We start from the raw sequence: 23,111 nt of genomic DNA on the forward strand, positions 1-23,111 counted from the left end.
ACAGACTTTTCCAGTATACTTGGAATAATCGCTAGGTGGGCCACATTCTAGGCCATTAAGAAAAATTACATTTAAAAGGATCCAAACTATAAAAAGTGTGTTTTCTGACAATGGAGTTAAGTTAGAAAAAAACTGCAGCTGTCTAGAAAATCCCCAAATATCCGAAACTAAATAACACATGAGTCAGACAAAAGTCAAAAGGGAGACCTCAAAGGCCTGGGAGACAGAGAGAGCGCAGAGCAGCCTCCTGCCACCACAGTACCCCGGCTCTGACTGCAAGCTGATGGTGCTGAGGGAGCAGGACGGGCCCAAGACAAGCCTGGAGGAGACTGAGATGCATGAGGACCTCCTACGTGTGGGCTCTGTGGCAGCTCCTCTACCAAGTAGAATGTGGTATCTCATCGAGCTCCATTAATGGTTTATAATATTCTAGTTCTACAGGGAACTGAGACTCCTGGGAGGTTGAGTGGTTGGGTCTGTTCCTGTGATCCATAACCTAAAAGTTTTGACCTGGCCTGAGAAATTTCAGCAAGCGCATGTAGAGGAAGCGCCGGGGAGAAAGGCTTGCGGTTTACACAGGGATGCCTGTGTGCCCCGCTCCTCAGCCTTCCCACACACCACTTTGATTACAAAGCAAAAGCCAAGAGCTTGTCGAGGCAGTATCCTCCGAAGGGGACATGTAAGATAATACTCTTTATTTCTTTAAAACAGTCTATAGACTTTTTGTTCATTCCAGCTGCTGTTTTTTCCACCATGGTCAAAATCTGTCAGATTTTCTCGCTATTACTTTAAATCAATCAACCAAACCATCTAGGGGAGACAAAGGCTCTGGTGTAAAACTGTGGAAAATTCTTTAAGAAATGGGAATACCAGACCCTACCTGCCTCCTGAGAAATCTATACGCAGGTCAAGAAGCAACAGAACTGGAAATGGAACAACAGATTGGTTCCAAATTGGGAAAGGAGTATGTCAAGGCTGTATACTGTCACCCTGCTTATTTAACTTACATGCAGAGTGTATCATGTGAAATTCTGGGTTGGATAAAGCACAAGCTGGAATCAAGATTGCTGGGAAAAATGTCAGGAACCTCAGATATACAGATGATACAACCCTTATGGCAGAAAGCAAAGAGGAACTAAAGAGTCTCTTGATGAAAGTGAAAGAGAAGAATGAAAAAGCTGGCTTACAGCTCAATATTCAAAAAGCTAAGATCATGGCATCTGGTCCTATCACTTCATGGCAAAAAGATGGGGAAACAATGGAAACAGCGAGAGACTTTACTTTCTTGGGCTCCAAAATCACTGTGGGTGGTGACTGCAGCCATGAAGTTAAAAGACTCTTGTTCCTTGGAAGAAAAGCTATGACAAGCCAAGACAGAGTATTAAAAAGTAGAAACAAACAAACAAACAAAGTAATAAAAACACAAAAAGCAGAGACATCACTTTTCCGACAAAGGTCTATATAGTCAAAGCTGTAATTTTGTCAGTAGTCATGCACGGACGTAAGAGTTTGACCATAAGGAAGGCTGAGCGTCGAAGAACTGATGCTTTTGATCTGTGGTGCTGGAGAAGACTCTTCAGAGTCCCTTGGACAACAGGGAGATCTAACCAGTCAATCCTAAAGGAAATCAACCAAGTATTCACTGGAACGACTGATGCTGAAGCTGAAGCTCCAACACTTTGGCCACCTGATGTGAAGAGCCCACTCACTGGAAAAGACCCTGATGCTGGGAAAGACTGAGGGCAGGAGAAGGGGATGACAGAGGATGAGATGGTTGGATGCTATCACTGACTCAATGGACTTGAGTTTGAGCAAACTCCAGGAGATAGTGAAGAACAGAGAAGCGTGGCATGCTGTATGTAGTCCATGGGGTTGCAAAGAGTCAGACATGAGTGAGCAACTGAACAACAATTGCTGTCAAAGCCCATATAGCTGAGGTGACAGATGACGACTGGGGTCCCGTGTAAACCTGAGCAAGACAGGTCTCTGTTGTGTGAACTCTGGGGCCATCCCGCATCAGCCTCCCCCGCTTGGACAGCTGTGACCTGATTTATACCACTTGTCTGCAGAACAGTCCAGTTGGTTTTACTGCTCTCTTGAGAAACTCCGGTGGCCTGGGCCCTGGTACAGAGCCGTGATTCTATGCTAAATGGAAAAAGCCAGTCACAAAAGGCCATGTAACGCGTGATTCCATTTACATGAAATGTCCAGAACAGGAAAGCCGTAAGGACAGAAGGCAGGCTGCTAGTTGCTGGGAGGAGGTAGTGACTGCGAATGGATACAGGGTTTCTTTTTGCTTTATGCAGTGATGAAAATGATCTAAAATTAGACAGTGGTGATGAATTGCTAAGATAACTAATACTAAGATAACTGAACATTTTAAATGGGTGAATTACATGTATGTATGTAAATTGTATCTCTTCAAAATTATTTAAAAATAAAAAGCTCCCTGTCCCGGCTCCTCCCCTGACTCTCAACAGCCCCAGGCAGGCCTCTGGCTTCTCTGGGCAAAGAGACAGGCAGGGCCCGGATCTTGGTCCCTGACTAGCCCCAGGCTTCAGACCAGTGGTCTGTGTACGGGTGGCCTCAGGTCCGTGATTTACTGCTTCTTTTAAGTGCTTCCCAAACTCACCATCTCTCATCTCAGTGTCCAGGCCCGGCCTTGATGGAGAGGGGCCCTCTGGAGAGAGGGTGGTCCCGGGTGGGGCGTATCTGACATGCTCTAGAGACGGCACTGGGCTGCCACGCTGTTCCCCTGCCTGGACGCTTCTCCTGTAAGCCGTGCCCCCTCCCACCCCTCCCAATAGCTTCTCTTGGTTTGGCTCAGGAGTCTCCTGGTCTGCTAACGCCCCCCAGGCTGGGTTAGGTGCCCTTCTTACTGCTCCCCCACCCCCTGCCCGGTGCCACCCCATCATGACAGTCACCACCTGGAATCGCAGTTGTTTCTTTAATAGGGCCTCTCTCTGATGATACTCTGAGCTCCTCAAGGGCAGATCCCAGCGTGGCCCTTCTCTCCTGATCCTCAGTGGGCCCTACAGAGCCCACTATACCACGGAAGTTCAGTGAACGGTTGTGAACTGAGTGCAAGGACCCAGCCCAGTTCCTGATGTCTGAGCCTCCGTCACCGTGAAACCTAAGTGCTGCGAGGTGCACTATGCCCTCTTGTTCCCACAAGGTCCAGGCTGGTCAGGGCATCACCCGGGGAGTCCACAGGTGAAATGCTAAAGAAGTGAGTCTGGACACAGACTCTCCAGGCTGATGTCTGTCCAGGACCTCAGGCAGATGTAACAGCAACCCCACAGCGGGCTGGGGATGGCAGAGGAGCCCCTGAGAGTGAGCACCCTCTCACTCACCGTGAGCTTCTTCTGCCCCCTGGCGACCACTGTGGGAACGACAATGGCTGCCATACCCTCCAGGCAACAATGGAGCCCGAGATGAGGACTCTGAGCTCCTGAATCCTGAGAGGAACCAGCTAGGTCTTTCAGGGCCATGAGGATTAGGCAGGTGAGTGACTGAGCAAGGGGACAGGTGTGGACACAGGGTCTGTCCCCTCCCTCTCTCACCATGGACACCCACCTGTGTCTAATCTGGGCAGACGCAGTGCTTAGGCGCTCAGCGGGCCTTGGGAACGTGAGGTAAACAGCGAAGGTGCTGGGGTGAGTTCTGGGCAGTGCAGCTGTTTGTTAGCGCAGAGCTGACAAGCCCACTGCTTAAGCTGCTCGACCAACTAACTGCCCAGGCAGGCTGCTCTGCATGGCTGAGCCTGTAACCGCTCTCCAACCACAGGCCCAGGACCTCCCAGGTGGATGTTCAGAATTGCTCAGGAAGGAAGGGCTCCCTACATGTGCGGCGAGGTCATGAGCCCCCGAAAGGAAAAGAGGGGCAAGGCAGTTTTTAAATAAGAACGAGCATGAAACTCCGTTCAAGAAGGCCAACTCAGGGGGCCAGATTTCAATTTTAAGCATGAATCTGAAGAGGAGAGACATGACAAAGCAATCTGTAATGAGCAGGTACCACAGGACAGGGACGGCAGGAGAGCAAGCCCAGAGGGGCAGACGTACCCCCCACGTCAAATAGCAGACATGGATGCTGGAGCCGGCGCGGCCATCTGTGCACCCAGCGCGCCAGAGCCTGGCCCTCCTGGGGCCCCGGGCCCTCCCCAGACCGCGACGTGAGCCCTCAGGACACCCTGAGGGACTGGTGGATATGATCACAGAAGGCTTCCTTGACACCATTTCGAACTGCTCCTCTCTAGCTTCATTCTTAGAAAATGGAGACGTTGTACTAAAAGCCTGGGACGCACCCCGAGCTGCAATCCAGCCTCTGTGTCTGTCCTCATTCCTTCCACTCCCAGTGATTCCAATGGAACTCAAATGTCCACGCAAACCAGCTCTCCCACCATCACCCCTCGCACCCTGCCTGCAGAGACTCAGGCGAGGAATTCAGACCCCGCCCCCCCGCCCCACCCGCTTGCTGCCCGCGAGGAGTCAGCCCTGCCGGAGGCCTATCTGCTGTCCTGGGCTCTGCACTCCACCCCATCCGTTCTCCTCTGACTTCTTCCCTTGATCGAGACCAGTGACTCTCAACCTTGGTGCCCACTGGGATCACCCAGAGATGCCTGGGTCCCCCTGAGTGATTCTGATTTGGGCGTCTGGGTTATGGACTCAGAAGTGCGTTTAAAAATGTTTCCCGGGTGTTTCCTTTTAAAGTGCAACCAAAATTGAGGACGACGGTCCCAGCCAGTCAATGTCACATGCTTAGGATTTCTTAGGAGTTTATGAACTGGTGTCTGCTACCAAGGTTCCCAACCCAACCACCCAACTGACACAAAGGCTATGAGTCTCTTTTGACCTGTCTGAAGTGAGATGCTGAACGCCCTAAACTCAAAACTGGAAGCAGAGATCTTGGTCACCACCTCCCGTGATGACTCACTCTTGCTCTCCACGACTGTTAAAATACGATCCTTAACCTGAGTCACACATCTGTATTCCTTTCAGTTTCACCTACTGACCTATCCCAACATCTGTCTGAAGCTGACCCAGGAAAGGCCTTCAGACGTTAGGAGACAGTTCTCAGGCCCTTCCGTCCCCCCTGGACAAGCCCAGCTGCATCGCCTGCTCTGCCTGACGCAGGCCCTGGGTTTTTCCACCCTGGTTTCCCTCTGTCCTTCTCAGAGCAGTCCAGGGAAGGGCTGTCCGGGCATCCTGCTGGCAGGGAGCCGGCCTCACCTTACACTGATCCAGCGGCGTGTCCTCGGCCTCCTGGAAGACCACGCTGAAGGAGATACTCTTGGGGTCGGAGGAGAAGACCCAGCTGATGGTGAGGCCTGCCTCAGCCACGGTGATGGGGATGAGGCTGTAGGTACTGGACCGCACGAACAGCTCCCTGCTGCCCTCTCCGAAGTTGGCGATCTCTTCCACCGTGAGGGGTAGTTTTATCCTGAAACATGAATGCAGAGAGGGGCTTAAACACGGCGGGGAAAGCGCTTGAGTCCACTGGCCATGTCGCCCGTAACTCAGAGGTGACTGGAGACAGCTGGAGGCTGCTGAAGGGTGGCCAAGCCTTTGGTCACCATGACTGACAGGCTTAATTGTGGGAGAAACCTTGATGTGCAGTCCATGCCATCAGCTGTTTCCTGAGCACTTAACTATTAAGAGATGCCTGGCATAGCTTGAGGCACAGCTCGAGGCACTGGGGACACAGGAGTGAAAAATACAGAGGACAATCCTTGTCTTCAAGGAGCTGGTGTGGTCCCTGCGAGCTGGCGGGAACGAGAGACACCTGGGCTGCTCTGAACCCCTCCAGGGCAGGAAGTGTGTGCGGAGGCCTCAGCTTCCACAGTTCTCCTGCCGCTGCCCTCTGCCCAGCGGTCCACTCTCTCTTTCTCCTTCCAGTTCTTCGCTCCCCCGCTTTTACCTGCTTAGTGCCCACAGAATGCACACCCATCGTCTGAAACTTCCTGCCCTTTCTGTCTGTGATCTCTTTTCAGCAGAAAGTGGGGACCTGCCTCGAGATTTCAAGGGGGCACCCTGACGTGCATTTCTTAAATGCAAATGCCCTAGACTTGCTAATGCAGGGTAGGATGAGGGCCCTGGGGAGAGAGGCTTCTGGGGGCCGTGTCCCTGTTCTCCCTCTCATTAGCTGAATTAACAGCCAGTTCCAAAAGCTTAAAGGTTTGGGACAGTGAGTTCCTCCCTGGGACGGAGGGCGTGGTGCTGGTTCCTGCCACAGGGCTCAGGCTCAGGCTGCAGCCAGGGATGACCATGCCTGCCTCTGGCTGGTGTGAGAATTATGTCAGAGGAAAAACCTGCCTGGAAGGGCAGTCTCCCTCATTAAGGGCCGCGTCCCCTGCAGCTCTGCAAATCCAGAGGCAGCAGGTGAGTCAAGGCCATGAGGGTGGGGCCTCCAGCGAGGAGCTGCAGGTCAGGAGCCTGTGGCCTTCCTCTCCTCTCCTCAACGGTGAAAGGGCCAACTCTGCTCGCCAGCTTCGGGTTTGTTCTCGTCAACACACGAGGAAGCTAAGATTCAAAAAGACTCTGCCTAGGTTCACACAGATCTGAGCCAAAGCCACTGCCTTTCCACTATACCAGCCTGCCCTTTGTGAAGAAAAATACTGCTGCCCCTTTAACACAGGGGTGGAAACCAAAATTCAGGGAGGGTAGGTAACTTGCCTAAGACTGCACAGGGGTTCAAGGGGTGGTGCTAAAGGTTGCAAAGGTGTGAAGGTGGCTGGGAATACTTGGCCAAGCTTTGCAGATGAGAAGACTAACTGATGACTAAAAATCCAAAGTACTCTAAAGAACAGCTCTGATACAGCTCATTCACGGGTGAAAATTTAATTCCATGGACCATTTTTCCATGTGTTAAATTAAATTAACTTTTTGGCTGATTATAGTTAAAAACAGAAAATTCTGAAAGAGATGGGAATACTAGATCACCTGACCTGCCTCTTGAGAACTGTGTATGCAGGTCAGGAAGCAACAGTTAAAACTGGACATGGAACAACAGACTGGCTCCAAATAGGAAAAAGAGTACGTCAAGGCTGTATATTGTCACCCCGCTTATTTAACTTATATGCAGAGCACATCATGACAAAGCACAAGCTAGAATCAAGATTGCTGGGACAGATATCAATAACCTCAGATAGGCAGATGACACCACCCTTATGGCAGAAAGTGAAGAGGAACAAAACAGCCTCTTGGTGAAAGTGAAAGAGGAGAGTGAAAAAGTTGGCTTAAAGCTCAACATTCAGAAAACTAAGATCATGGCATCTGGTCCCATCACTTCATGGCAAGTAGATGGGGAAACAGTGGAAACAGTGACAAACTTTATTTTGGGTGGCTCCAAAATCACTGCAGATGGTGACTGCAGCCATGAAGTTAAAAGACGCTTACTCCTTGGAAGAAAAGTTATAATTACCCTAGACAGCATGTTAAAAAGCAGAGACATTACTTGCCAACAAAGGTCCTTCTAATCAAAGCTATGGTTTTTCCAGTAGTCATACGTGGATGTAAGAGTTGGACTATAACGAAGGCTGAGCGACAAAGAATTGATGCTTTTGAACTGTGGTTTGGAGAAGACCCTTGAGAGTCCTGTGGACTGCAAGAAGATCCAACCAGTCCATCCTAAAGGAAATCAGTCCTGAATATTCATTGGAAGGACTGATGCTGAAGCTAAAACTCCAGTACTTTGGCCACCTGATGCGAAGAGCTGACTCATTTGAAAAGACCCTGATGCTGGGAAAGATTGAGGGCGGGAGGAGAAGGGGACGACAAAGGATGAGATGGTTGGATGGCATCACTGACTCAATGGGCATGAATTTGAGTAGACTCCGGGAGTTGGTGATGGACAGGGAGGCCTGGCGTGCTGCAGTCCATGGGGTTGCAGAGTCGGACACAAATGAGCGACTGAACTGAACTGATAGTCAGAAAAAAAAAGGTCTTGTCCAATATTAACAGTTTTCAAGAATCTGAGAGTAGGCAGAGGAGTCTATTGTGGAAAAGAGGTCTCATAATCTGGAGATCTTGCTGCACCACTCACTGACAGGATGCACCGATGCAGGGTCCTTCATCATTTTACGTTCCAGAATTCTGCCCTTGCACCCAGTGACCTGGACTGTGCCCTTAATCTCTTTTCACTTTCTAGACCTCACCTGCTCAGCGAGAGGACAATACTCAGTCTCGCTAAGGGAGATGGTAATGAGAAGATAGTAAGGGTTTGCCATCTCTGCTCAAATGTTATCTTAAAAAAGTCTGTTGTCTACAGTGCTCACATTACAAACGTAAATTCTACTGGTCTCCCTACTTCTGCCCCGCAGTCATTCTTCACATGGCAACCAGAGTGACCGTGTTTCTAATGTAAGTTAGGCTAAGTCATGCTTCTAACCCAAATATAATTTAAAGCTCCTATTTCCCTCAGATTAAAAGTCCTTACAGTGGCCCAGAAGGCCTGATGTGACGTGGGCCCTGTCTCCTCCTCACCCAGTCTCTCTCCTGCTTTCTGCTCCAGTCACACTGGCCCTTCCTGGATTCCTTGAATATATACCAGACACCATCCTGCCCCAGGGTCTGTGCACCGACTGTTCCCTCCGCCTGAATGCTGTTCCCTCACATATCTGCATGGCAACTCCTTCAAGTCTTACCTTCTTAGTGTTTTCTATTTAAAATTGAGGGGTGCTTTTCTTTTCCATAGTAAGCACCACCTTGCAACATACACAGGGCACAGAAGTGCGGGAAGAATGGCTGCGAGAGGACAGGGAAGCCTTCCAGGGTGACGGGACTGTTCTACATCTTCACTCTGGTCACATGGCGGGGGCAGTCATTTTTCTTTTCTGGATCAAGGTTTCCTCTTTGGCAGAACAGGAAGTGGAGCTGGCTGGGCACAGGGGCCTGAGACTGTATAAGCCTCTGGCCCAGCAGGATGCGGGGGCTGCCAGACAATCAGTGACTACGCCGTATCATCTGTCTAAATCCAAGCACTGTGCACTGCAAACGGGAAATCTTACTGTATATAAATCTTACCAAAAAAACGAAGAAGAAGAAAGGGAAAAAGAGAAAGCAGCGCACACCTGAAAGCCACTGTGGGCGCCCAGTCGAGCAGAGGCGTGTTTTCCGGGGGCGCGGAAAGGCCAGGCCTCCTCTGGCATTCCTCCTCTACTCCCCAGTTGTGACCTCCAGCCCCCGCCACCCCAGCAAGGCCAGCTAGGGCCCACGACTTACATCAGTTCTCCCGACTTCAGCAAGCAGATTTCGGAATCCTGCCCCACAGGCATGTCTTCAGCATCCTCAGGGGTGAGGGAGGTGGACGTGGTGTCCCTGAAATGTCACAAACACAGCCAGCTAGCTGTCAGCACATAGGCCCGCAGTCTTGCTGGAGTCCAGTAGCCATCCCCAGAACACACAGGGAGCCCTTCTGATCACAGACGCTGGGACAGAGCCCGCAGACCCTGTGTCTGGGGAGCCACGGGGGCCAGGCTAGGGTGGGAAGGACAGCGAGGTGCGGGGGGACAGCAAGGCCGCAGTGACCTCCCCAGCGTCCGCCCGGCACAAATGGGCCGCCCTCCTCTCCCACACCAGAAGTTACAGCCGTGGGGCGAGTGCCCAGCACCACGGATGCTGACTTCACAGCGCCTGTCCCTGACTCCACAAGCCTGCTCTGGCCCTTCCCCGAGGAACAAGGACAGGGTGAAGGGGCAGGAAGTGGCACGGGCCGAGAGGGAGGTGGTGGGGGCCCCTCGTATAAGGGGGGCAGACCCATGCCACATCTCTTCCCTCCCATCATGGTCTGCTGTCCAGAGAACCAGCTGCCGGAGCTGCCTGGCAGGAAAGAGGTTTCCAAAGTGTGCTCTGTGGAACACCAGCGCCTGGGGAGGGGAACCCCATACTCTTTCTCCGAAACTCACGGTGTTCTTACACAGTAAATTGAAGGCTCTGAGGTGTCCTACGGTAAAGGTACCTCCTGAATTTTACATTTAGTGTTCCCACGGAACATTTTTAAACCCTACTGAGTTGCCGCTCCTTGGCATGTACTGGTTAAGATGTCAGTGGCCACAGGCCACTGATGGGGACAGAGGCCTCACTGGCTCTCACGCGGCTCTGGGGGCAGGAATGTCTGTGTACCACGCAGTGCACTGCAGTAACCACGACACACTGGGAGTTGGGGGGGGCCCGGTGCCTCCCCCAGGGGCTGACACACGCAGCAGCCGCCGCCCGCTCCCACCCCTCCGTGCTCCTGCACTGCATACTCATCCCACCCCCGGTCACGCTGGGCCTTGCCCATCTGCAGGGGTCTCATCTCCCCCTGGCCCACAAGATCTTGCAAACAGGGGCTGCGGAGGGACTGTCCCTGCCCCAAAGGACAGGCCACGGCTGTCTGCAGGAATCAAAGCACGTCCATGATACTTGTGAAGAAATACACACGGGGGAGTGAATCGTTAGTGTGTAAACTCAGGATGAGAGGGCAGAGGGAAAGCTGACGAAGTCAAGAGAAGAATCACGGACAGATCCCGAAGGAGGAAGTCTCCGAGGGGCTCACAGGGTGGCGGGCGCTGGGTTAGCAGAGCCACACCTGAGGCCAACCCACAGCCCCTTCACCTTGAACGGGATCCTCTCACACACAAAGCAGACTGCAGCCTGCCAAATTACACAGCCTCTCTCTCTGGAGGACAGCCCAGCACGAGGGGCCTCTCCTCTCAGGAGACCTCTGGCAGAAGACCTGGCTTCCTTCAGACAGCTGGATGCCACACCTGCCCCCCACGAGGCTGGGCCGCTGCTCGCCCCACCACATGGCCCCACTCCCCTCCCCGCTCCTGTCTACTGCTGGGGGGCCGAGCCCACTGACTGCGACAGGCTGCCCAGGGCGCTGCTGTGAGGGTGCAGGTGGCAGCTGGCATGGAGGGGGCCTCCAGGGCTCCCGAGATAATCAGACTGCCACTAGCGCCCAGGTATCTGGCCAGGGATGTCTGTGCAGTCTCCATCAGCCCACGACAGGTGGGAGAGCCTGTCCGCAGACACCCTGCCCTCGGGTCTGAGTGCCCTGAGGTCCGAGCAGTGGGCGCCCTCTGGCTGGGGTGTGGAGTGGATCCACAGGGAGTATGGCTTGTGTGTGTGTGTGTGTGTGTGTGTGTGTGTGTGTGTGTGTGAGAGAGAGAGGGGGGCATGCAGGTGGAAGGGGTGGGCGTCACTCAAGGCAGTTCCAGTCTTGGCTTTATGACCAACTCTGACTCTGGGCGAGCCACTTCCTTCTCCGTGTTTTCCTCTCTAAAAGGGAGGAGAAGGAGCCAGCTGGACCCCAGTTCTGCTGGCTTACAAAGGCTGTAAGTTTCAAAGGATTTGGAGAAGGCATTCCACTGGCCAGGAGGAGCCGGGCTCGCCCTGGCGGGCACTGTTTCAGGGACGGTGCAGCAAGAACACGTCCTGACGTGTCTGCTGCCACCAAGGGCAAGCCTGTCAGTCCTTTTCCTCCTCGGCCCAGCCCACCTCTGACCTCCTCCCTGTCCAACACCTCCTTCCTGTTCATCTTTCAACCACTGGCTTCCAGATTCCCACACTGCCATCACAGAATGTTAGTGCAAGAAGCAGCTCAAAGAATCATCCAGTCCAACCTCCACTTAATAGCTGGGGAAGCAGGGGGACAGGGGAGAGGAGTCGGGAGTCCCAGCGCCAGTCAGCCTGTCTCGTTTCATTTGCTCTCAACCTTGTCCAAAGTGCAAGTGCCATAAATGAGAGAGATAAGTAACACATGAAAAACGAATGCTGAAAACTGTGGTTCGTTCTCTCAGTTTTCCTGCATTAAGAATAAAAGACATCAGAGGACTTCCCCGAGGGGCTAAGACTTCACCTTGTGAGGCAGGAGGCACGGGTTCAATCCCTAATTGAGGAACTAAGATCCCACATGCCATGAGATAATGGTGCTAGAAAACAATCTGAATACCTCTGTGCAAAAGGGCAGCGACAACAACTGATCATACTTCACACCATATACAAGAGATTAACTCAGAAATGGATCACAGACCTAAAAGTAAAAACGAAAAAGGAATTTTTAAAAAAGAAAAAGCCAAACGATTAAGAAAATAATAACAAGTGAATACATAAAAGATGCCGGGCCTTCCCTGGTGGTCCAGTGAAGCGGCTCTCTGCTCCCACTGTAGGAGGCACAGGTTCAATCCCTGGTTGGGGAACTAAGATCCCACAAGCCGTGGGGTGCGATAGAAAAAAAAAAAATCTTAATCTATTATTTCTTCTCCTCCTCCATCTCACCTCTCTGACCATCATGACACAGACAACCTGATTACCTGCAAGTATTACCAGAGTAGGTCCCACGACCCTTGCCAGTCCTGGCTGAGGCCCCGTGTCGGGGAGCTCTGTGACCGGTGGGGGTGGGGTGGGTGGGGGAGGGGGGAGTGTGCATGGGTGGGTGATGCAGTCTCAAAGGCTATGAAGACTTTCCCTTCAATGGCTCTTCAAACTGTGGGTTACAATCCAATCAGTGAGTTGTGAATCAGCTGAGTAAGTTATGATGCATATTAAAAATAAAATAGAAAATGTCAACACATTTTTGCATCACGTTGCATGCGGTAAGGATAAGCATTATTGTTTTTAAGAGGCTCTTGTTTGACTTTATGTCTACACACGTACACACCTGGGTAGTCATGTAAATTTCTCCCTGTGGGACGCAGCAGAAAGTGTTCAAGCAACTCTGCTGGAAGATGTCAAGCGATTTTGAAGTTTGAGAAGGACGGAACAAATGCATGGCCACTAGGGGGCACCCTCTCTCCTTTTGTTTTCTGAAACTGAGATGTTTCAGAAAAGCTCACTGTCCAAAAGTGACTTTCCTCCTCCCCTTGCTCTGGCCGTGGGAACCGACTACTAGCTGTGGTGGCCTCTTGTGGCTGAGGGCACGTCACCCCATCCTGTCCATCTGAGTTTCCGTCCCTGAGCCTGTGGTCAGTCGAGCGGAACCCGTACTGAGGCACGTATATCTGTCACCTTGCCCTCTTGGGGGTGGTCATCTTGGCCGCCCCTGCCACATTTGGCCTGGGCACCTGCCTTGCACACAGCCAACGTGGTTTTCTGTCCCTAATGTCCTCAAGGACATGAGCAAGGCTCACTCCACTTCAGAAGCAAGCAAGAATGAACTGGTGACCACAGGCCAGGACGCTGAGGAAGTCTCCAGCAAGGTGGTCCAGGGTCCACGCCTGCCAGGACGAGGGGTCACAGCGGGGCTCTCTCCAGCTCAGTATCTGCAGCTGGAATCTACAGTATTTTCCTGTCACAAATCAAAACGCCTCAGCCACTTGCTTCTTTAACTTCACTCCTGCCAACTGCCTGAGGAGCAGACTCCTGGCCGCTCAGGTTGTCTGAGGAAGGCATGGAGCCTAGAGAGCCTCCTGGCCTGCGTGTCTGGTGACAGCCTTCCTCAGAGGGCCCCATCCAGCCCTCCACCAGGCCAGGCCAGCAGCTAGGAGTGCCGCTCTGCCTGTTACATGGGGCCTCCTGTGAACTGGAGAGGTCTCTGCTTTACCACTGGTCTGCCCAGTACAGTACAGCACCACTGGCCTCAAGTGGCCGCTTAAATTCATCAGAATTAAAACAAAACTCAAAGCTTGGCTCCATGGTTTCAGTGGCCACACGCCAAGTGCCTGATACCTACACTTGCCTGTTGGACAGGTGGACACAGGGCACGCCCAGCATTCCAGAAGGCTCTGCTGAACAGCTCAGGTCTGGAAGAAGAAGCTAAGCCACATGGTGGGCCACATTCACTGTGGGGCTTGCGTGCATCTTTTTACTTGACTTTTAAATTCTTACCAGTTTTTCTTTTGGTTTTGGCTTCCTTTTTGCCGAAAAACCAAGTGACGAAGGGCACTTCTGGTTTTGATGTCTGATTACTTAGTAACTATGCAGACCCACATCCCTGTCCTCACCACTGGCCCGCCGCCTGCTGTCCTCTGGGCAGGCTGTTTTTCTAAGGGTCTTTCCACTCATCTTCCACAGCCCCCACCACCCACCACCGCCTGGCAGTTACTCCTCTCCCAGCACCACTGCCCCATCCCTGGTGCCAGAGCTGCTGCCGGAACCAGGGCTCTGGCTCCAGAATGTCAGGCGTTCAGAAAAAGGGAATGGGTCAAGAGTTTGACCCCAAGAGAGCCTGCGGTGGGCACAGCTGCCACGGCCCTTTTATTCTTCCCTGATTCTGTTCAGGAACTGTTTGCATGTTCTGGGGGAAAACCCAAGACATATGACTGGGTACTTGCCGTCAAGAGGTTCACTTTTGTTTCAAAGAAAAGCAACCGACACTCCAAATTGGAAGACAACAGAAATAAAATTCTGGCCCTCAAACTGGAAGGGGCTCTAATTTAGTTGTGACTTTTCCACTGGAGAACTCTCCACTGGAGAATGCTTATCACAAGTACAGTCATGCTCTGAGATACACATCTCTCTTCCCTCCCACGCATGGACGCGGTCACGGAGGGCACCGGGCTGCTTCTCCCCAGGGAGGACACGCTGAGCGGGACAAGCACATCCAAGTCAGTGTGTTTGACCAGGTTCAGGCCCTTCTGTCATCACCCTGTGAACTGGGCCTAAGTGACACGGTTGGCTTGTTGCTGGGAGGAACTCATCTCTCAAAGCTCAAAGACTCCAAAATGTGAGGCTGGCTCCCTGTGAAGGGATGTCTTGTTGAGAGAGACAAGTCCTTCAGGATTTGGTTCAGCCTGTTCACTGGTGACCCTAGCCATGAGAAGCAGGGCGGTGAGCACCACCCGAGTGGAGAGGGTTTAGGAGGCAGGGCGACATCAGGCCCTCTGGCAGACCCATCTCTAGAAGCCATCTGGCCCACTGGCCTGCTGATGATAGACACCCGGGCTTGCATCCTGGCAGTGGCAGTTATTGGCTGTGAGCCATGAGGGTTGTTCTCTGGCTATGGTCCTCTGTATTCCCATCTATAAAATGGGATAATACCTACTTGCAGGGTTGCTAGGGGATCAGGGCTGTCATATATGTTGGAGGTGCACACACACAGAACCCGGGCCATACCATCAACTTTGCATTGGTCCAGACCCAAACTGCTCCAAGGGAACATACGACTAGTGGATGAAATAATTTTAGGGTATAAATGCCACCATCTTCAGTGGACTACCAGTGCCAGGCCTGTGCATGGCTCCCCTTTGGTTTACAAATTAAAACCTTCTCAGATCCTGGTAAAGGGTAAGATCCCAGCCAGGATGCGGGGGTTGTGCAGCATCGGAGCCACTGCTTTGTCTCTTTGACCCCCAAATTACACATGTGCAGGCTGGGTCATGTGGATTCTGACCTGCAAGATGGGGAAGGGCTGGGTCTCCTATCATCACCAACTGAGGACTCTTCACAATTACTCAACGGAAACCTGGACCACATCAGAGACAACGGCAGACCTTGCTGCTGTGAGCAACCTCGTCTGATCAACAAACTGAAAGAGCAGCTCTACCGGTGAGTCATTTATCTTTTTCTTTATAGTTAAAAGAGGGGCTAACCCCACGTTTTGGGGGGATTCTCAGAGTCCTGCCTGCAGCGTGGTACAGTCAAGTGCCAGGGTTTTCAAGCTCAACTGTCTTGGCTCAAACTCCAGCTCAGCCACTTGCTGCCACAGGGCTAGAATAGAGGACTGTGACTTAATCTGTTTCTGTAATATGATGCTGGTAACATGATGTGCCTACAGTGTGGGAGACCCGGGTTCAATCCCTGGGTCAGGAAGATCCTCTGGAGAAGGAAATGGCTACCCACTCCAGTCCTCTTGCCTGGAGAATCCCATGGACGGAGGAGCCTGGTGGGACATGACTGAGCGACTAAACTAAAAACTAAACATGCTGCTGACAGGAATGGTATAATCACGCCTCCCCAGGAGATAAGGGGAGGCTAACTACCTGTGTTTGTTCACTGACTAATCTCTTTTCCCTTTTTTTTTTGTTTCCTTCCCATTTTATAGGACCTTTGTTAGCTTATGGTTTACTTTCTTTTCTCCATGTACATCAATACACAACTGTAACAGCTTTCGAAAATACATAAAATTTTAAATGAGGAAGGGAAATAAGTCACTACTAATTCTACAAGTCAGGGGTGAACTGCTGATAAAATGTAATTTTTGTTCGTTTTAAAAAAAATTTTGTCAAAACCACAGAGCTGATCGTAGGTTCTTAAACAAGGTCCATAGAGGGATTTAGAACAGAGGGATTTAGAGTTCATGAATCCCTGGAATTGCAGGCATGTATGTACATCATCACTGAGGGAAACGATGTGCAGCTTTCAGGAGACTCTCAAAGCGGTTTCTGATCAAAGAAGGTTGAGATCATGATCAATGTCACATTCACTTTGTCATCTATTCATTGTAATAGTAACAGCCAAATAGTATTTCGCATATCTACTTTGTGCTTACACTGTTTTGAGCAATTTAAATGTATTTTGGAGGGGGCAGAAACTGGGAGACTGGACTGACATATACACACTCCTACATAGCTGTATAGGCGGGGAATTCTACTCAACACCTGTAATGGCCCATATGGGGAAAGAATCTAAACAAAGAGCAGACGTATGTATATGTGTAACAGACTCCCTTTGCTGTACAGCCGAGACTAACGCAACACAGTACATCAACCATGCTCCAAGAAAAACACTGTTTAATGCACTGTATTTTCCAAAGTCAAGGGTGCTTCCTAAATGTTTCAATCATATTCTATTTTATGCCGAGATTATATTTTCTTTATTTGTTATCAAATATATACTATTTCCAAAGTTGGATATATTATTATCGTTTTAAATTTTCACAAATCCACCTAGGACTTTGGTTAGAGAAAATAAAGAAATGAGTGCTTTTAACATTTCTAGAAGAGAAAGTAATTTTTCATACTCTATCTGCACACAACCATGCAGTCCCAATCTGTTAAATACTGTTTAAGTTTACCAACCGTTACAGATGAATCTGCACGGGTCCTCTGAGGAAACTGCAATGCCAGTGTAATGCATTTTTAAAGGGAAGAGTAAGTCAAGCAATAATGCAGACGTGACATTACCGTCAACGTCACGTCCTAAATGATAAACGTTTTTGCCCCCACGTGAAGCAGTAACACAGACACGTCATCGTTGGGCCCACTTGACCTACAGCCCAGAGACGGTGGGGCACAACGCCTCCGGGCTGGCCTTTCGCTCTTAGAGCCAAGGGTTTGTGGTCCAGGAGGAGGGACTTAGCACTAAGCAGTCCTAGCCCAAAGGCAAGGTCCTTTCTTGGAGCAGGAGGGTGCTCTGACTCTACGAACAACCAAGGTGGTAGCACTAAGGTGGACGTCCCTTCTAGTCAGGACCCAGCTGGGGAAAAGTCAAGTCCCTGAGAAGACCAAAAGCAGAAATCATCTCTCTTGCACCGTCTTATCTGGCTGGTTGATATTCTGCCTTTGCTGGACGAAGGCCTGTTCTTCTTAAAGCTCTCCTTGAGGTGCCAGTGGGTTATGGCACTAGTCACTGCACGAGCCCCTGCGTGCTGAGCGTCTGCGGGTCACTGACCTGACCCCCCAAGGCTGATGCTGCCAAAGCTGCCCCTGCTCCCACACCAGACGACGTCACCCCTGGGGCTGGTCTGTGGTCCCCAGCGGGGACACAGGGCCCAGAGCAGGGTCACAGGGGGTGATAATCTTGAAGGGCTAGGACCCCCAGGCAAGAAAGACAGCTATTTGGTCTCTGCTATAAGCAGCCCCACTGCAAGGCTGGCCATCGGCCCTGTTTGTGGCTGCCCATCCCCCTGACATCCCATTTCCATCAGCTCTTCCGTTTGTTAAAGGAGACCCCTGAGCTCTACACTGTTGGTTGTAAAAGCTAGAGCAATGTTCCCTTCTCAGGTAATCTATCATGAAGAGATTCCTGAAGACCAAAGAGGCCCTGAGGGTGGAATATCATACACAGACAAGGAGGGGGAAGGCTGGGGTTGGTCGTGAGGAGAACCGCCCAGTTCCCTGGGCAGGAAGCCACTCAGCCAAAGCACTGGGCAGCCTGGGCTCTTCCCCGACCTGTCTCCCCATCACAGGAAGATGAGGCAGAATGAACAGGCCACCTGGGGCAGGAAGGACCCAACTCCTCTTGGTTTCCAGGCCCATCAAGGTGGACCCCCCTCTAAGGGGGATATTGCCATGGCTTTCACAATTCCAGGTACAGGGGTCAACCTCACAAAACATGGGGCACAGGCTGCGTGGGTACCTGCTGTGAGGCCCAGACAGATGAAGACAGCCTCCCCACTGAAGACCAGTGCAGTCCTTCCAAAAGGACATGCTCCCCATTTCACCATGTGATGACCTCTGCTTCCAAGGCCATTTAGCACAGGATTTTCTGGAATGTGGGTGGGGTCCTGAGAACTTTACTGCAAGTTAAGGGTCCCTGGCTGAGCAGTTTCCTCCCAGAACAGGCTGTCCCCAGTATCCTGGGCTGTTACCCAGCAGAACAGTGGGAGCGTTTAGAAGCTGACTATTCGCCCCCTACGTGTGGGCAACAGGGCAGTGGGAAGACAGGAGGGGGCTTCCTAGGAGGCACTAGTGGTAAAGAGCCCGTCTGCTAATGCAGGAGACTTAAGAGATGCAGGTTCGATCCCCAGGTGGGGAAGATACCCTGGAGAAGGAAATGGCAACCCACTCCAGTATTCTTGCCTAGAGAATCCCATGGACAGAGGAGCCTGGTGGGCTACAGTCCACAGGGTCGCAAAGTGTCGGACATGACTGAAGTGACTTAGCACACATACACGCACATTTGCACCCTGAATGTGGGCAGTGGGACAGTGGGAAGACAGGAGGGGTCACCCTCAACCCAAATGCATGTAATTCCTGTGGTCTGACTCCCAGGGGTCCAGCAGAACAGACGACATGGCTGAGTACAACTACGAAGACCTCGGGTTCTTCAATGGTTCCAACGACAGCAGCCAGGGGCACCAAGACTTCCTGCGGTTCAGCAAGTTCTTCCTGCCGTGCATGTACGTGGTGGTGTTCACCTGCGGCCTGGTGGGAAACTCCTTGGCGCTGGTCATCTACGTCTTCTACCAGAAGCTGAAGAGCCTGACAGACGTGTTCCTGATGAACCTGCCCCTGGCTGACCTGGTGTTCGTCTGCACTCTGCCCTTCTGGGCCTACGCAGGCATCCATGAGTGGGTCTTTGGCAACGTCATGTGCAAAGCCCTGCTGGGCATCTACACGCTGAACTTCTACACGTCCATGCTCGTGCTCACCTGCATCACCGTGGACCGCTTCGTCGCGGTGGTGCGGGCCACCAAGGCCTACAACCAGCAGGCCAAGCGCAGGGCCTGGGGTAAGGCCATCTGCTCGTCCATCTGGGTGGTTTCCCTGCTGGTTTCCTTGCCGCAGATCATCTATGGCAACGTCCTTTACCACGACAAGCCCTTCTGCGGTTATCACGAGGCCATTTCCACCATGGTGCTGGCCATCCAGATGACCCTGGGGTTCTTTCTGCCACTGCTTGCCATGATCGTCTGCTACTCGGTCATCATCAAGACCCTGCTTCAGGCTCGAGGCTTCCGGAAGCACAAGTCTCTGAAGATCATCTTCCTGGTGGTGGCGGTGTTCCTGCTGACCCAGACGCCCTTCAACCTCGTGAAGCTCATCCGCAGCACAAGCTGGGAGTACCACACCATGACCAGCTTCGACTACGCCATCACGGTGACGGAGGCCATTGCCTACCTGCGTGCCTGCCTTAATCCTGTGCTCTATGCCTTTGTTGGCCTCAAGTTTCGGAAGAATTTCTGGAAGCTCGTGAAAGATGCAGGCTGCCTCCCTTACCTGGGTGTCTCAGGCCAACACATGTATTCCGAGGACACTTCCAGGAGTGCTTCAGCGTCTCACAACGTGGAGGCCACCAGCATGTTCCACCTGTAGGGCTCGGGGAGGCTCCCGGATGTCATGGGAGCACAGCTGTGTCTTCCAGATGAGGCAGGCTTTGTGTATAGCGCATGCGTTCTCACGGAGAGGTTACCCAACGCCGCAGCTGGGGTGGGCTGCTGCTTCTCAGGCATGAACAGATCTGCTTTTTCACAGCCTAGCCTAAGCTCAAAGGGGAGTCTGAAAGCTGCCCGGGCTTTCCTTCCTCCACCCCAACAATACTGATGCCAGGAAATGACATGTGATTCTCAAGACCCCAGGTTCTCCTTCACTGAGAATGGGACTGGGACAGAGTTGATGAGGGGGACATGGCCAACAAAGGTTTTGAAGGCAGGTAAGAGTCTGGTTTCCAAGTTCCGAACACTTTTCTGACGGCTGGTAAGCAGGGGACATTAGAGCAGCCATGAAAACCAGTGCTGATCTTGGTGTCTTAGACCTTCATCACCAGGTGCCTGACAGAAATGAGTTCAGGTTCTGTCACATCTTTCGTTTCGTTTTTATAGAGATAGATGGTTAATCCTGCTATCTTTGCTTGACCCTGGAAGGACTAGCACCAGGAAACACGAATGGGCTGAAGCAAAACAGGGTTGGCTGAAGATTCCAGTGGGCCACAGAAGGCTAGAAAAGTGTGCAAAGCTGGGTGCAGACTGTCAGGAGTCTAAGCAGCACTTCTGAAATGGATCCTCAGTGGGTTTGCTCTTAAAATCTGAATTATTCAATGCCTCACATACAAATCATGTATAAATGTGTGTGTTATACACATACATGCATATCAGATAGCATATGATTTTTATGACTGAGAAATAAAACTTTTAAAATGTCTCCAAACTACTTTTACTCTCAGACACATTCTACCTTAAAGCGGTATTCCTGAATAAAACAAAGGTGATCACTCGTGGGCTCAGAGCACAGGAAATAAGTCTACGACTATCAACTCTGAGGGCACTGGTCTATCGATATACCATTGGTAACAAACCAGCTTCTTCACTGCGGCTTCTAACCTCCTGCCCAGAACGAGAGGAGCACGTCTCACCTCTGAAGTGTGGTCACGGGATGAGACGGAGTTTTAAATGTCAGTCACTGGTTTGTCTATGTTTATTGTACCCCAGCACCTGCTCAACAGGCTTAAAGTGGCCTTTTTGACTCACGTGTTGCAAAACCACTCACTGAAACATGGAGAATACTTTGAGGACAGCTAGAGAGAGACCTTGGGGAGGGGGTCAGAACAGGCTGAACAGTGAGGTTTTGAGGCTTGGGGAGACCTGAGTCAAGGGCTGCTAAGACCAGCTGCACGCTGCTCAGTCACTTCAGTGGTGTCTGACTCCTTGCAACTCCATGGACCAGGGCCCGCCAGGCTCCTCTGTCCATGGGAACTTCCCGCAAGAATACTAGAGGGGGTTACCATGCCTTCCTCCGGGAGATCTTCCTGACCCAGGGATCGAACTTGTGTCTCCTGTATTGACGGGTAGATTCAATTCTTTACCACCAAGCCACCGGGTTAAGACCAGTTGGTAATGTCTTAGCCACCTCCACTTTGGTGCAGCGTGCACCCTAACAGTGTTGCCTCTTAGGCCGGGCATGCGGAGGGCTGGAGAGGACGCACAGCAAACACTTAGCACTCTGCATTTGGGGAGGAAGGCCCCCCAAATGGTGGTAGTGTCTTGGTGAGGTGTGGGAGGGTTGGCTTCGTGCCTTGCAGAGGTGCTGGGCATGGCCCAGCTGTGTAAAGGCTGGGCTTGCAGGGCCCACAGGGCCCCACCAACTGTTTCATAAACACGCTAAATACACCCATGGGGAGAGCTGCTTTACAGAGAGGGCAGGAGGGCAGAGAGCTCTGCTCAGGCCACAGAGACCATCTAGTGCTCCGTAAACACCAAAAGCTGACCTTTTCACTGTGACAAGGCTGACCTTTAACCTGTTTATGTTGGCTTCAGAGAGGTGGGGGTTGGTCACCCTCCTCTGTGCGGTCACCTTAATGCCAAGCACTTACGCTAGAGAGGCCATGAGCCCCTAGCGTCCCCAATAATACCCCAGAACAAGAAGCAGAGGCCCTAACTGGGAAGGAATGGGTGAAGTGTCTGGCCCAGTTTAGGGCCTCTGACCACACAGAGGAAAGCAGTGTGGTGTAAGGGGAAAGGCAGGGCTCTGGGGTGACTCAGATCCTGCTTCGAGTATAGCTTCACGTCTGTGCACCCCAGGACAAGGCAGGCGCACCCCCTCGCCCAAGCCTGTTTCACCACCTGTACCCCTGGCTGATGACGCCCTCCGTCCAGGAGCGCTGGGAGGCGGTGACCACACGCTCGGAGCCATGTTGGGGGCGGCCGCTCAGGCAATGGAGGGCAGCTGCTGGGACTGCTGGGTCCTCCCCTCCTGGGTGCCAGCCTGGCTGAGTCAAACAAGACCAGTCCCCTCAGGCCATGTGCCACCCCAGGCCTGTTATGTGCCCTCTGTCCAGGCTCCCCGCAAAAAGGTTCTGCACTGGCCCTTCCACAGCTGAGGAATACCTGCCTGCCTGTCCTGAGGAAAAGCGTGGCCGCTGCATCTTTTCCCGCTTCTCTGCCTCCCCAGGCACTGCTTGGGCCCACACTCTGACCTTACCTGCTGCCCTTGGGAGCAGAGATCATTTCCCCAACCCCCTCCTGGGCGCACGACACTCCGGGCAGCATACCCTGGCACAGCCCACGCAGCTTCCTGAGGATTTTCACTCTGCACTTGTCCACAGGACAGCCCCGTGGAGCACAGGTTCCCTGTCTCAGAGCCGCCCTTCCCCTCCCTGCAGCGCTCGCCTCTACTTACACCCACTGCTTGACCTAAGGAGCCTGGGGTGCAACTGGCAGGAAGAGGTCGGGTGGGCTGTGGCTACCTTGGCTGAGGCCTCAGGGTCTCCCCCTCCACCGAGTTCCCTGCACTTGCAGCCCAGGGGCAGGGCGGGGCCACACAATCCGAGATGCGGAGAACACAGGCTGACCCTGATTCCAGGGGCTACTTGGAGCCTGAAGCCCAGGATTCTCAGTGGGCGTCCTGCAGTGAGGAAATGGTGCTGCGGAACAGAAAAAACAGAAGTGCCTGTCCTGGAGGGGCAGAGGTGGAGCAGAGAGCACCGGAGACGGGGCGCTGGCTCCCCTTGTCCTCTTGGGGCAGCGCCCCTTCCACACACCACTCCTTCGTGGCCCACGGTACCTAATGCCCTTTGTTAGGAGGTTTGGTACTACCC

The 23,111-nt window shown here is 52.2% G+C and overlaps 2 protein-coding genes across 5 annotated transcripts in view; one reads left to right on the forward strand and one right to left on the reverse strand.

Moving 5' to 3' along the window:
- The window catches only part of FYCO1 (FYVE and coiled-coil domain containing 1), a 78,767-nt gene that overhangs the window by 10,136 nt on the left and 45,520 nt on the right, over window positions 1-23,111 (reverse strand). For 3 of the 4 annotated variants that reach the window (XM_027523604.1, XM_027523606.1, XM_027523605.1), the window contains 2 exons: window positions 9,219-9,314; window positions 5,229-5,439 (listed from right to left, as the gene is read on the reverse strand). In XM_027523604.1, coding sequence (XP_027379405.1) covers window positions 5,229-5,439; window positions 9,219-9,314 — 307 coding nt within the window. The remainder of the gene's footprint in view (window positions 1-5,228; window positions 5,440-9,218; window positions 9,315-23,111) is intronic. The other variant, XM_027523607.1, reaches the window with a different exon arrangement.
- CXCR6 (C-X-C motif chemokine receptor 6) lies at window positions 15,223-20,719 on the forward strand. Its single transcript, XM_027523608.1, has 2 exons — window positions 15,223-15,464; window positions 18,851-20,719. The coding sequence occupies exon 2, from the start codon at window positions 18,872-18,874 to the stop codon at window positions 19,892-19,894; it is 1,023 nt and encodes a 340-aa protein (XP_027379409.1). The 5' UTR covers window positions 15,223-15,464; window positions 18,851-18,871; the 3' UTR covers window positions 19,895-20,719.

This window comes from Bos indicus x Bos taurus, chromosome 22 (genome assembly GCF_003369695.1).
Source record: "Bos indicus x Bos taurus breed Angus x Brahman F1 hybrid chromosome 22, Bos_hybrid_MaternalHap_v2.0, whole genome shotgun sequence".
NCBI classification, from domain to species: Eukaryota; Metazoa; Chordata; class Mammalia; order Artiodactyla; family Bovidae; genus Bos; species Bos indicus x Bos taurus.

Excerpts from the sequence above, each read along its gene's own strand:
- CXCR6 (XM_027523608.1), top strand. The coding sequence starts at position 18,872 with ATGGCTGAGTACAACTACGAAGACCTCGGGTTCTTCAATGGTTCCAAC.